The 14078-nt window shown below is 45.1% G+C and overlaps 1 protein-coding gene across 2 annotated transcripts in view; it reads right to left on the bottom strand.

Annotated features, from left to right (window-relative positions):
* Positions 1-8271, bottom strand: part of BEND4 (BEN domain containing 4) — a 146893-nt gene extending 138622 nt beyond the window's left edge. Inside the window, exon 1 of one of the 2 annotated variants that reach the window (XM_089654000.1) lies at positions 7677-8271. In XM_089654000.1, the coding sequence (XP_089510126.1) occupies positions 7677-8049 (373 nt within the window). In that variant the 5' untranslated portion in view covers positions 8050-8271. The remainder of the gene's footprint in view (positions 1-7676) is intronic. The other variant, XM_089653999.1, reaches the window with a different exon arrangement.
* Between the last annotated feature and the right edge of the window lie 5807 nt (positions 8272-14078).

Here is a 14078-nt window from a genome sequence, read left to right as displayed (position 1 = left end):
GGGCACGGGAGTCCATTCAAATGAATGGGCTCTTGTGCATGCGCAAAACACAGCCCGCAGGAATGCACATATGTGAACCAGGGCTAAGTGTTAGATTGTGAGATAACTGTTAGGGGTTACCTTTGAAGTAGAACTCCTCCAGCCCTACCTTCAGTCTTGTACAATTGTACAGGCTCCACTCCTGGAATGAAATTCCTTACTATGATTTCTCTGCACACTGTGCATCTTACATTGTTCATTGGAAGCTGCAACATGTTTAATAGAGCCTGTCTCATTTCCTGGCTGGAGGACATCCAGCATTATCCAGCTCTTTCTACCTCTACCTTACTGTTCTTGGTTCGCCCCTTTCATTCACTGCATTTCAGTTCTCAGCATCACATGTAGGTGTTACCACAGCTGCCTGTTTTCAGGACGCTATGTACAGCACTCTGCCGGCCCCTCCTACCAGCCGTTATCTGCCTGCATTGCAAAGAAAAGCACACAGACCCAATGATGATGTCACTGGGTCTGAAATAAAGTATAATATAAATTGCCTACGCACTCCTACACCCCTCCAGATATCCAGCTGCTGTGTTCTGATATCTATAATGACAAAGGAGTAATATACAGTGCTTACAGGTGGTAACAAAAAAATTAACTGCATGTAAATGAAACAGCCCTTAAAAGTCACTATGTGCAAACATCATCTTCTGTGACCAGCAGGTACTGTGTACAGGATGACATCAGAGTGTGCAAACCTGCTTAACGCATTTCGACATTAGCAATCAGGGGACGTCCTAAAGACAAAATGCATTGGCCGGCACACTGATGTCATCCCATACACCGCACCTACTTGCACCAGGCAAGGAGAGATGGTGGAGCCAATATGCTATATTGCTACAGGCTCTCCTACCTTAGTGTCAGGATTGGGCACTGGAACGTGTATTCTTTGCTGTTTTTGAAATAGTTTTTTTTTACCAAATACACCCTGAAATTCTCTGTCCTCTCCTAAATTATACACGTATGACTGAGTTCATTTGAAAGGGATATTGGCAGTCAGTCGGCCAGAGCTCCTGAACCCGGAAGGAAGAGCAGGCGAAGATGGAAGCCCCGGGGAGCCATGACAGCTCTCCTTTATGCCTTTACCTTGCAGGGGGGTTTTTTTTCTTTTTTTTTTATGCTGTTTACTATCACTTTATGGGGTATATTTAGAAACCTATGAATCTGATATTCATTAAATATTCACTGCAGGTGAGTCTACCTGGTGCATCTGTTTAAACTGTCAGCAATTGACCATCACTAGTGAATGTTTGGTGAAAGTAATATTCAAAAAATTGTTGGCTGAACCCAATCTGATGCAGTGGGTTATGGGTGCCGGCTGTCAGAAACCAATATGCCACGTGCTGTTTAGCATGGGTGGGGGAGTCCAGAGAATCCTTATTCAGCACACAGGGATGACCAAGATAAATCCTGCAGTGTATGGCCAGCTTTAAACACCTAGCATGGATTAGATGTAAGGCAATGAGCACCCACACACCAATCAGCCCTTAAGGAACTATAGCTCCCACCAAGAAAAACAGCAGTTTCTTCTTCTATGCATGCATATGATTGCTTGCTATGAGGCAATGTGCACAGTTCTTTTTTCAGACACTTTGATGAATGTGCTTTGTGGTTCCTTTTAACTAAATTGCAATAGATGGCCACAATTATCTAAAGTAGTATTGAACCCCTAGTGTTTTTTTAGCTTAACACATGGCGCACAATAAAAAAATTCATACTTCAGCACTTGTAGTTTACAACTTTCAATGTTTCTGGCTCCTGCTCTCTATGTGCTGCTTCCCTGAATTTCCCATCTTCACAGGAAGGAGTTAACAATGGACAGTGCAGCCTCCAGCCAGTCAGAGAGGGGAGCAGGAGAGAGGAGCAGGGGAGTGCTCTGCCATCTTAGGCTGGGCTGTGTGCTTCTATTGATGCACACAAGGTAGAGAGACACAACTCTAGTCCCTGCATGTAAGGGGGCTTCTATAGGAGCCACCCTGAAACAGGAAACTTGGGGCAGTGGTCATGGCACTGGCTTAATCACAGGTAAGGATTAAAAGATAAAGAAGCTGCACATCCAGTATGTGATTAAATCAGCTGCTGAACATGCTTAAAAAACGAGGGCTTTATATCACTTTAACGCCTGAATGTACAATGTAGTATAACATTACATTGTCATTGTCTTGTAATACTTGCAGGCTATTACCTACAGCAATCAATTCACTAATACTGAATGACACATTTAGACAGCACAGCGTTGCCCATTTCTCTTTGTAGATCCACAAAGAGATTCCAGCATGCCTCTGGTGATCTTTTTCTAAATGTCTTGCAGCATCTATGTAGTAGGTCTTGAAAGGAAAAGACTGTGCTCTCCTTCATTTTCGGATAAGAGGCAAATAGACTGTCCACTATCTGTGGTCTGAGAAGTGCAGACAAGGAACCTGCACAGGAGCTGTAAATTAAAGCTTGCATATATCTCTGCCTCAAGGATGTTGTCAGCCGTGCTGTCAGATCATACATCAGAGCTCTGTCAGCCTGGGATGGGGAAGATGGAATTGTTCAGCATCCTTTTTACATATAGAAGCTGAATCTAATCTGGGGAATAAATGAGGAGCACAACAAATACGTTACTGTATCTGCCGTGTCTATTTATAATATCAGGAGGGAGCAGTCTCAGCATCATAGAACTATGTCTGGTTTCCTGAGTCCAGTCTCTGATTTTATTTTTCAGACAGTGTCACATTCAGGTGTTAACCTGACATACATGTAAATATTTCAATTATTTGCTGAAAAATGGCAGCGGTGTATCTATTCTCTGCCTAGGATGGGGTGGTGGGGGGTTCACTCAAACTGCCACCAGTACTAGTATTAAAAGTAAACATAGAAGACCAGAAGAAGACCAAGTTGTCCACCGAGACCTCCTTTTTGATTTTTTTCTTTTATTTCTTTTTCTTAACCTTTTTTGTCTGAATACATATCTATGTCTTCCATGTTGAAATCCACTTTCTTATGACTGACTCACTACCTCTGCTGGAAGTATATTCCAAGGCTCAACTACTCTTTAAGTAAATTAACACTTTTTGAGGTTATTTTTAACTTTCCTCCTGCTAGTTTGAGGTCATGTCCTCGAATTCTTGATCTTGGCTTCATATTGAAAATACTGTCCTCCTGAACCTTATTTAAAACTCTTAGTGTGTTTAAAGGTTTCAATCATATCTCCCCTTTCCTTTCTTTCCTCGAGACTGTAGATATTAAGTTCCTGCAGTCTCTCTTGCTATGTTTTATCCCTCAGACCATTCATTTTTGTTGTCTTTGTCTGGACTCATCTCATCTTATCAATATCTTTTTGTAAGAGAGCTTTCCAGAACTGGACAACATATTCTAAATGAGGTCAAACTAAAGATATGGACTGGGGCTTCTTCCTCCTGCTGGTGATCCCTCTAGTCATAACTAAAGATCTATATAGGAGAATCAGGACCTCCTAATTTCTGCTGGTAATTCCCCTAGTAATAACTGAAGATCTTTATAACAGAATCAAGAACTCCCTCCTCCTGCTCTTGATCCTTCTAGTGATACATTAACATCTATATAGAGTAATCAGAACCTCCTTTCTGCTGCTGGTGATCCCTCTAGTGAAAACTAAAGATCTATACATGGGAATAAGGATCTCCTTCTGCCTGTTGGTGGTCCGTCTGGTGAAAACTGAACATCTATATAGGGGAATCAGAACCTCCTATCTCCTGCTGGTGATCCCTCTAGTGAAAACTAAAGATCTATACATGGGAATCAGGATCTCCTTCCTCCTGCTGGTGGTTTGTCTGGTGATAATTGAACATCTATACAGGGGAATCAGAACCTCCTTTTTCCTGTTGGTGATCATTCCCGTGATAACTAAATATCTATATAGAGGAATCAAGACATCTATCCTCCTGTTGGTGACCCCTTTAGTGATAACTAAAGATCTATATAGGAGAATGAGGACCTCCTAATTCCTGCTGGTGATTCCCCTAGTGGTAACTGAAGATCTTTATAGCAGAATCAAGAACTCCCTCCTCTTCATCTTGATCCTTCTAGTGATAACTGAACATCTATACAGATGAATCAGAACCTCTTTTCTCCTGCTGGTGATCCCTTTAGTGAAAACTAAAGCTCTATACATGGGAATAAGGATCTCCTTCCGCCTGTTGGTGGTCCGTCTAGTGATAACTGAACATCTATATAGATGAATCAGAATCTCTTTTCTCCTGCTGGTGATCCCTCTAGTGAAAACTAAAGATCTATACATGGGGATAAGGATCTCTTTCCACCTGTTGGTGGTCCATCTGGTGATAACTGAACATCTATGTAGATGAATCAGAACCTCCTTTCTCCTGCTGTTGATCCCTCTAGTGAAAACTAAAGATCTATACAGAGGAATCAAGGCATCCGTCCTCCTGCTGGTGACCCCTTTAGTGATAACTGAACACCTATATAGGGGAATCAGAACCTCCTTTCTCCTGCTGATGATCCCTCCCATGATAACTAAAGATCTCTATATGGGAATCAGGACCTGATCCTGCTGGTGACTCCTCTAATGATAAATAAAGATCTATATTGGGGAATCAGAACCTCTTTTCTCCTGCTGATGATCCCTCCCGTGATAACTAAAGATCTCTATATGGGAATCAGGACCTGATCCTGCTGGTGACTCCTCTAATGATAAATAAAGATCTATATTGGGGAATCAGAACCTCTTTTCTCCTGCTGATGATCCCTCCCGTGATAACTAAAGCTCTCTATATGGGAATCAGGACCTGATCCTGCTAGTGACTCCTCTAATGATAAATAAAGATCTATATTGGGGAATCAGAACCTCCTTCCACCTGCTGGTGCACTCCACAGTTCTATTTGCTTCCCCCACTGCCAGGTCACATCATTTGCTCAATTGGTCATGTTAGATTTTAGAAATCGCATACCATGTCTTTAAATTTAGCACTGCACTAGACAGGGACCAAAGTCATAGCAGGTTCCAGCAATGAGAATGAACATGGTCAGATACCCCAATGTTCCTGGTGAATTACACCTATGACTCTGCCAGTGCATGGCAAAGTCAAAGCAATATTGGACCACTGATCTTAATCTGTTTCCCAGCAATTCACTGCTTAAGGAGCTTACCAGCAGAAGTGTTTACACAAGGAAATAGTGTAATATTAACATTCCACAATGACAGCATGACTTCCCACAAAACTGTTCCCAGGTAATATCAATATCATTATTGATTTCACCATTGATGGACTTCTTTGTTGTAAACATTAGGCTCTAGCTATGCCATTCGCATTATATTTTTCTTCGCATGTATTATCCTTTGTGCCAAACCTGATCATGTTTATTGCTTGTAGAGGTAACTGCAGACACATGATGTTTCTAGGACAAAAGAAACCTATTAGAATAGAAATACTGGCTGCTGCTACTTGTTCCAGGTCACAGAAGCAACTATAGGGATGACACCCCTTAAGCCTGAATCTAAGGCAGCGTCTAGATTTCCATTTTGACAGGTTCCATTTAAGATTCCTCAAAAGAGAATCCCATATACATTTTTTGACATGCTTCCTCAAGGCAATACTGACAATCTGCACGGTTTGTAATTAAATACAAAACAAACAAGATACATAACAGTACAAATAAAGCAAATACATGCAATTTACAAAGATGATGGTTTCACTGCCCTGCCTTACAACCTGGATCTCCAAGGATGAAGGAGTTGTTACAAAACTAGACATCACTGAGAATAGTAAAAAGCCGGGCTTGGAAACTTACTATGAGTTTGAGTTTCTCTGCATGCTTATCCTGTTCAGCAATCCTCTGTAACCAACAGGAGACAGCCATAGCTATACACTTCACCTACAGTAACCTGACCACAGTACAGTGTTCCTACAGCCAAACTCCAGGTAGACAGAAAAAAAACCATTGCAGTGGGGCCGCCTGCACTGCAAGGGTTAAATGCTCATTACATTAAGAGGGGAGGAGGAGAACACCCTCAGCCCCCCCCTGCTTCAACCGCCCCCCATGGTGTCCTCTTTTCCCTCCAGCAGTCTGGGTTGGTTGTGGGCGGTCCTTTAACATCATGTTATACAATGTAGGTCCATTAACCCTGCATTGAACGTGGAGGAGGCAGGAGTGCAACCATGGCCGGGAGCACCTTAGAGAAGAGGCTTTGTTGGAAGATCCGATCAATGGTTAAGGATTGCTTCTGTTTCCACCCTCTAATCTTACAATCTGATTGCAATACAGTCAGACCCATGGCCAAAAACATCTCTGCCAACCAATGCAATACTATTGATCATCTTCTTTCCTGACCGATTGACTCCGCTTGACTGAATCTATTTATTAAAATTCACTAATAGTAGGCAGGTTATGAATATTATTACATTCCACTGAAAATCCTGTACTACTACTCTAGGCTCAGACATAGATCATTTGTGGGACATAGTACGCAATTTGTGCTGGGTGCGTAAATTCCTAATCCTACTATACTGTGGAGAAGTAGGTTATATGTATCACCCCTTTGTATCTGTCTTATCTCAACCTTTTGTATCTGTAATAACCATGCTGACTTATATTGGAGATTGCAATGTAGGATTAAATTGTATCAATACACACAATAAAGAATAAAAAGAAGTATGGATCACAAAGGATACATTGTAAATGGACTGAATCTATTTCAATCTAAATGGATATGTTATGGCTATTGGATTGTATGCTGATGATACCATGGAAGAGTGTATGGGCCACCAAGAAAGTGATCATCCTGCACTCCTTTAGTAAATAGTAAATGAGTCCCAGTGGGGGGGAAGAGCTGTGTGAGGATCTCTCTATGAGAGAGAGAGACAGAGAGAGAGAGAGAGAGATCTGCTGTATATAGAGAGATCTCCATGGCTATAAATAGAGAGACATCTGTACACAGCAGATCTCTCTCCATATATAGCCATGGAGATCTCTCTACATACAGCAGATCTCTCTCTCTCTCTATATATATATACATCAGATCTCTCTCTCCCTCCAGCAGAGCTCTCTCTCTCTCTCTCTCTCTCTCTCTCTCTCTCTCTCTCGGTCTCTCTATATACAGTAGTCAGTAGTTCTTTCTCTCTATATATATAGATCTCTCTATATACAGTTCTTTCTCTCTATATATATATAGATCTCTCTATATACAGTAGATCTTTCTCTATCTCTCTTTCTATATATATAGATCTCTCTATATACATTTGATAACCCTCTCTCTATAGATAGATATATATCTCTATGTACAGTAGATCTCTCTTTCTATATATATATATTTATATCTGCACTGATCTCTCTATATATAGTAGGCCCCCCTATATATATATATATACACAGTAGATCTCTCTATAAACTGCAGATCTCTCTCTCTCTACATATATAAATATATCTCTATATACAGAACACGTATCTCTCTCTATCTATATATACAGCAGCCCTCTCTCTCTCTATACAGTATCTATGGTGATGTGTATATAGAGGAGCAGACATCTCACTATTAGTGAGTAACTAAACTTCCCCAAAGTGAACTTTTCTGCGAGCAGGTAAGGTGAGGATGGCAGAGAGTGGAGTGCCCCCCCCCCCCCCCGGGTGATGACCCCCCCCTTCCCCCCACCTACCTGCACTGAGTTCCAGGCTGCCCTCACTGGTGGCCTGCTGGTAGAACCTGTTGTTGGCGGGGCCGGTGTGGCCCCCTCCCCTGCCCTGGCAGTGGGAGGGGGTGGCTGTGTTGGCTCGGATGGGCCCGTTCTGATAGGAGCTGTGCGCCTGCTGGTAATGATGCTGCTCGGTGCTAATGGAGGAGACTGGGAGCTGGTTGGGGAAGGAGGGCGCCCCCAGATGTGGGATCTCCACCATGGTGGGCCGGTCGTACCTCCTGGCCAGGAACCTCTTGTTGGTAGAGAAGGTCTTGAGGACGCTATAGGGGCTCCTCTGCTTGTAGATTTTCGGGATGCAGGGCCCCTCCTCTGCCGGCTGCATCTCCTCCTCCATCTCCTCCGTGCTCTCCCTTCCCTCGGCTCGTCTTCTTGTCGCCGATCACCGCCGCTGAGCCGAGCAGAGGGGAGCCGCCTGATTGACAGCCGGCCTCTCCAATGCCTGGAGGGAGAAGGGAGGTAAAGAGCAAGTGTTTAGGGTAATATTTGCTAATGATGATGGGGGGAAGGGGCGGGGCGTGCAGCTGCTGGCTGCTGGCTGAGCTCTGCTGGGTGCTGCTGACAATTCCAGGTGCCTGGAGTGCAGGGGGGGTCATGACAGCACACTCATCCCCCGAGCAACACTCAGCACCCAGCCAGGTAAGGGGGGGCACTGGGGTTAGAGCAGCCTCAAAAGTTCCCAATCACCTTCACTCGGAACATCTCCTCTACAAAGTGTATGGATGGGCTGCTCTGACTCCAACACATGGGGGGCAAGGATAACAAATGTGGGGGAACCCAGCTGATTGTGGAAGGGGCTCCAGGACGTCAGATCCAGAGAGAAGATCACATCCACATCTAATCTAATGCTTGTTCACCAGCAACTGACAGCCCTTACAGTGCTATTAAACCCCAAAGCAGAAATGGAATATATTGCAGCTTAGCCATCACTAGACGTAGTAGCTGCATCCGTTTTCTTTTTTTTAGGCTTTTCCCTCTGTTTTCACCTGGTGATCTGGCCTGTAACTCACCTCCTGTATTAGAGTGCCCCCACTCTGGAGGAAGGAGCAACAGAGACACCTCTTGACAGCAGCATTGTCAGTCTGGGAAGGGAGGAAGTGTTTGTTGTACTTGTAGTTTTAAATACATTAACACATTGAAGCCAAACCCACAGCTAATACTTTAAAAGATGTTACAGCAAACAGTTTTTTTTCCTTTTGGAATAAATGTTTTGCACAAATATAAGCTGATCATTGCAAACACCTCTGTCAGTAATAAATGGTTTGTATCATTTAATAACCAAAAAAAATCTGCGAGACAGCTTGTTCTTTTCAAAAACAACAAAATTGCTGGCTGGATCACCAGAAGAAAAAGGAAGAAAGAAAGCCTAAGAAGAAAACTAATGCAGTGATCACATTTAAAAAATGGTAAGCTGCAATATAATAAAAGTTTCCTTTTGGGTTGAAAGCGGAACTAAACTGATCAATTTAACAATTTTAAAAAACAGTTACATTCCCAATATGCAAGGAATGCTGTCATAGTTGCTTGTGCTCTCAGCCAAACAGTCAAACCATCAAATGGCTGGTGTCATAACTAATCACAAGTGCAGCATTATGGCAGTTGCAGATCAAACAGATGCTAAGGTGGCAGCTTCTTTAGCCGGAAAGGATAGGAGCAGGGGCGGACTGACAACTCATGGGGCCCCCAGGCAATAGGAGATCATGGGGCCCCTGTGTCCTTGCCCAAACTCAAAAAAGCCTATGAAAAAGGTACCAGGGGTATCTCATGGGGCCCCCTACTGACCCCGGCCCTCGGGCAGTACCTGAGTTTCCAAATAGTCAGTCCGCCCCTGGATAGGAGGGTTTAGTTCCAATTTAATACGACTTTAACTGTCACTTCTGCTTGACAACTTGGTCTGTTAAAGTGATTCTAAAGGCTGCAATTAAAAAAAATGCATGTTATACTTACCTGCTCTGTGTAATGCTTTGTAGAGATCAGCCCTAATCCTCTTCTTTTTTGGTTCCCCTATCAGCGGTCCTTGCTGCTCCCCCCTGTCGAATGCCCGAAATAGCAGCCTCTTGCTATGGGGGCACTCAAGCAGGCTCGCTCCTGAGCCACACTCCTGTGAATGGACATTGTCCACTCACACACAGTGTGCTGCTCGGTCCCACCCCTGCTCTCTCCTCATTGGCTCACTGGCTGTGATTGATGGCAGCAGGAGACAATGGCTCTCACTGCTGTCTGAGCCAATGAGGAGAGAGACCTGGAAGAACCACAGCGCTCATACAGATCGCTGGATCGAAATGGGGCTCAGGTAAGTATATGAAGGAGCTGCATCCAGAAGGTTTTTTTACTTTAATGCATAGAATGTATTAAGGTAAAAAACTTTCTGCCTTTAAAACCACTTTAACCTCTTCCCGTCTGCACATAGTCTATAGACGGCTGTAAATCAGCACGCATTGGCGGCCCCTGCACGGCTCACAGGCCACACACCCAGAAGCCCAGCGATCGGTATTTTGCCTGGACACAGTGGATCACATTACTGCTGTGTCCAGGCAATCACATTTATTTTTATTATTTATTTCAGCTACTTCTATAGCGCCATCAATTTATGCAGCACTTTACATATATATATTATACATTCACATCAGTCCCTAATCCTCAAGGGGCGTACAATCTAAGGTCCCTAACTTACATTCATACATACACATACTAGGGCCACTTTAGACAGGATCCAATGAACCTACCAGCATGTCTTTGGAGTGTGGGAGGAAACCAGAGTACCCAGAGGAAACCCACACAGGTACAGGGAGAACATGCAAACTCCAGGCAGGTGGAGCCATGGCTGGGATTCGAACCAACGACAAGAGTACTGCCAGGTGGAAGTGCTAACCATTTAGCCACTGTGCTGCCCGTATGGTATGTTACTATGTGATTGCTGTGTCCAGTCACAGCAATCACATAGTAAACACTAGAAAGTAAAACTAAAGATCGCTTCTCTCTGCTCTCAGTGTGAGTGCAGAGAGAAGCAACTCTGCAGCCTGTGAGTGTACAGCAGCCTGTCAGGCTGCATTTACACTCACAGACTGCACTCCCAACTACCACAGTGTCCCTGATCACTGCCCCTGTGTAGGGACAATAAACAATGCAGGCAGCCCGTCACCTGTCCCAGTGTGCACAAAAAACACCTCCATACACCATACCAATGTCCTGATCAGGGGCGTAGATAAGGGGGGGGGGGCAGGAAGGTCTGAGACCCCCCCCCCCCCCGAGGACAGTTGCCAACCATCCCTGCAGCCCTTGAAATTTCCACTCGCCCGCGAGTGGAATAAAGGTTGGGAGCAGGGAGCAGCGAGCAGTGCCGAAACTAGAAGTGTGTGGGAGGGGTGGAGTTAGGGGCAGTGACAAGCAGCGATCTCCTGTATGGCTTTCAATGAAGCAGCTGAAAGCCACATGGGAGGGAGAAGAAGAGAATCGGCTTCCAGCTGCTTCATTGAAAGACATACAGGAGATCGCTTCTTGTCACCGCTCCCACCTTCGCTAAGAACATACTTGATCATTCCTGATCGTTCAGTTATCTTTCTGGACCCCCACCACTGCTCTGTTCTTCTCAGTGCCAAGCCCCTCCCTCCATCCTCTGCACCAATAGGAGAAAAGGGGAGAGAGGCTGTATCTGCTCTGCCTCCCCCTGCACCCACCCACATTCTAGTCCGTGCAGCTTCAGAGGAGGTGTTAGCGGGAAACTGAACACAGCAGCCGACAGCTCTGATGCATCTGAATGAGTCACGTGAGTCCAACCTACGTTCCTTCCTTCCACCCACCCCCCTTCCTTCCTTCCACCCCTCCCTTCCTTCCACCCTCTCCTCCTTTCCTTCCTTCCACCCACCCACCTACCCCTCCCTTCCTGCCTTTCTTCCACCTACCCCTCCCTTCCTTCCACCCACCCTTCCTTCCAATCTCCCCTTCCTTCCTTCTTTCCTTCCTTCCTTCCTTCCTTCCTTCCTTCCACCAACCCCTTCCTTCCACTCACCCTTTCTTCCTTCCTTTCTTCCACTCACCTTTCCTTGCACCCATACCTCCCCTCCTTCCTTCCATCCACCCCATCCTTCCACCCACCCACCTACCCACTCCTCCCTTCCTTTCTTCCACCTACCCACCCCTCCCTTCCTTTTTGGGGGAGAAGTTGGTGGGGGGAGTGGTAAAAATGCAGCTCAGCTGCGAGCTGAACCCCCCACCCCAGAAAAATAACATTATCTACAGCCCTGGTCCTGATCACCATACTAGCGTCTTGATGACCGCCATACTCCACACCAGCACCCTGATCACCACCATACCCCATACCAACACTCTGGTCGCCGCCTTACCCCATACCAGCACCCTGATCACCACCATACACCATACCAGCATCCTGATCACCACCATGCCCCATACCAACATCCTGATAACCCCATATGCCATACCAGCGTCCTAATCACAGGTATACCTCATACCAGTGCCCTGATCACCACCATACCCCTTATCAGTGTCCTGATCACTGCCATACATCATATCAGCGTCCAGCATTTTAGGGTCTCAACTGATCAATTTTCAGATATACAGTTAGGTCCATGTATATTTGGGCACAGGCACAATTTTATTTTTTTCAGGTATTTACCAAAACATATTCAAGCTATAGTTATATAATGGATATGGCCTGAAAGTGCACACTCTCGGGTTTAATTTGAGGGTATGTACATCCAAATTGGTAAAAGGTCTGGTGTTGATTCTTAGTGTGGTACTTGCATTTGGAATCTATTGCTGTGAACCTACATCATGTGTTCAAAGGCGCTGTCCATGCAAGTGAAACAGGCCATTGTAAGGCTTCAAAAACTAAACAAATCCTTCAGAAAAATAGCAGCAACATTAGAAGTGGCCACATTAATAGTTTGGTACATTCTGAGGAAAGAACGCATTGGCAAGCTCAGCAACATAAAAAGGCATGGACGTCCACAGAAGACAACAGTGGTGGATGGTTGCAGGATCCTCTCTATGGTAAAGAAAAACCCATTCACAACATCCAGACAAGTGAAGGACACTCTCCAGGAGGTGGGCATATCATTGTCAAAGTCTACAATCAAGAGATGACTTCATGAAAGCAAATACAAAGGGTTCACCACAAGGTGCAAACCATTCATAAGCCTGAAGAATAGAAAAGCCAGATTAGACTTTACCAAAAAACATCTAAAAAAGCCAGACCAGTTCTGGAAAAGCATTCTATGGACGGATGAAACTAAGATTAATCTGTACTAGAATGACGGGAAGAAAAAAAGTGTGGAGAAGGCTTGGAACAGCTCATGATCCAAAGCACACAACATCATCTGTAAAACATGGTGGAGGCAGTGTGATGGCATGGGCATGCATGGCTTCCAGTGGCACTGGGTCATTGGTTGTTTATTGATGATGTGACAGAAGATAGAAGCAGCCGGATGAATTCTGCAGTGTTGAGATATACTGTCAGCCCAGATTCAGCCAAATGCAGCAAAGTTGATTGGATGGCTCTTCACAGGACAGATGGACAATGATCCAAAACACACTGCAAAAGCAACCCAGGAGCTTTTGAAGAAAAGAAGTGGAATATTCTGCAATGGCTGAGTCAGTCACCTGATCTCAACCCAATTGAGCATGTATTTCACTTGCTGAAGGTAAAACTAAAAGCAGAAAGACCCACAAACAAAGAACAACTGAAGACAACTGCAGCTAGAGCCTGGTAAAACATTAGAAAGGAGGAAACCCAATCTTTGGTAATGTCCATGGGTTCCAGACTTCAGACAGTTATAGCCAGTAGTTATTTATGATTGTATCCAATTGTTGATAATCCAATTGTCCAATAAGATCGACGCAATCCGTAAGGACATCACCAATGCTTAACCTATCTCCCCACCTAGCCTCCCTCCCTCCATAACCCCACCAACTTTCCCCTCCTCTGACCTCGGAAACCGCCCTGCCCCCCACCACATCTAACATCCCGCACACTATTACCTCCCCAACACTCCGCTCCTTCAGCCTTGCCACCACTGAGGAGGTCACCAAGGTCTTCTCAGAAGCCCGCATCACCACTTGACCCTGTCCCCACACAACTCCTCCGGGCACCCTCCTCCTCCATCCTACGCTCCCTCACCCACATCTTCAATCTCTCCCTCTCTACTGGCGCATTCCCCTCCCCCCTGAAGCACGCGCACATCACCCCCATACTCCAAAAACCCTCCCTGGACCCCACCGACCTGAACAACCTTTGACCCATCTCCCTGCTGCCATTTACTTCCAAGCTCCTTGAGCGCTTAGTCTACAATCGCCTAAGCGCCCACCTCACTGACAACAACCTCCTCGATCTACTACAGTCTGGCTTCC

The sequence above is a fragment of the Staurois parvus genome, unplaced genomic scaffold (genome assembly GCF_062004578.1).
Source record: "Staurois parvus isolate SC_StPar_1 unplaced genomic scaffold, SC_StPar_1.0 ptg000734l, whole genome shotgun sequence".
NCBI lineage: Eukaryota > Metazoa > Chordata > Amphibia > Anura > Ranidae > Staurois > Staurois parvus.
The sequence above is the reverse complement of the archived record's forward strand: the minus strand, read 5'-3'. Positions and strand labels throughout refer to the sequence as shown.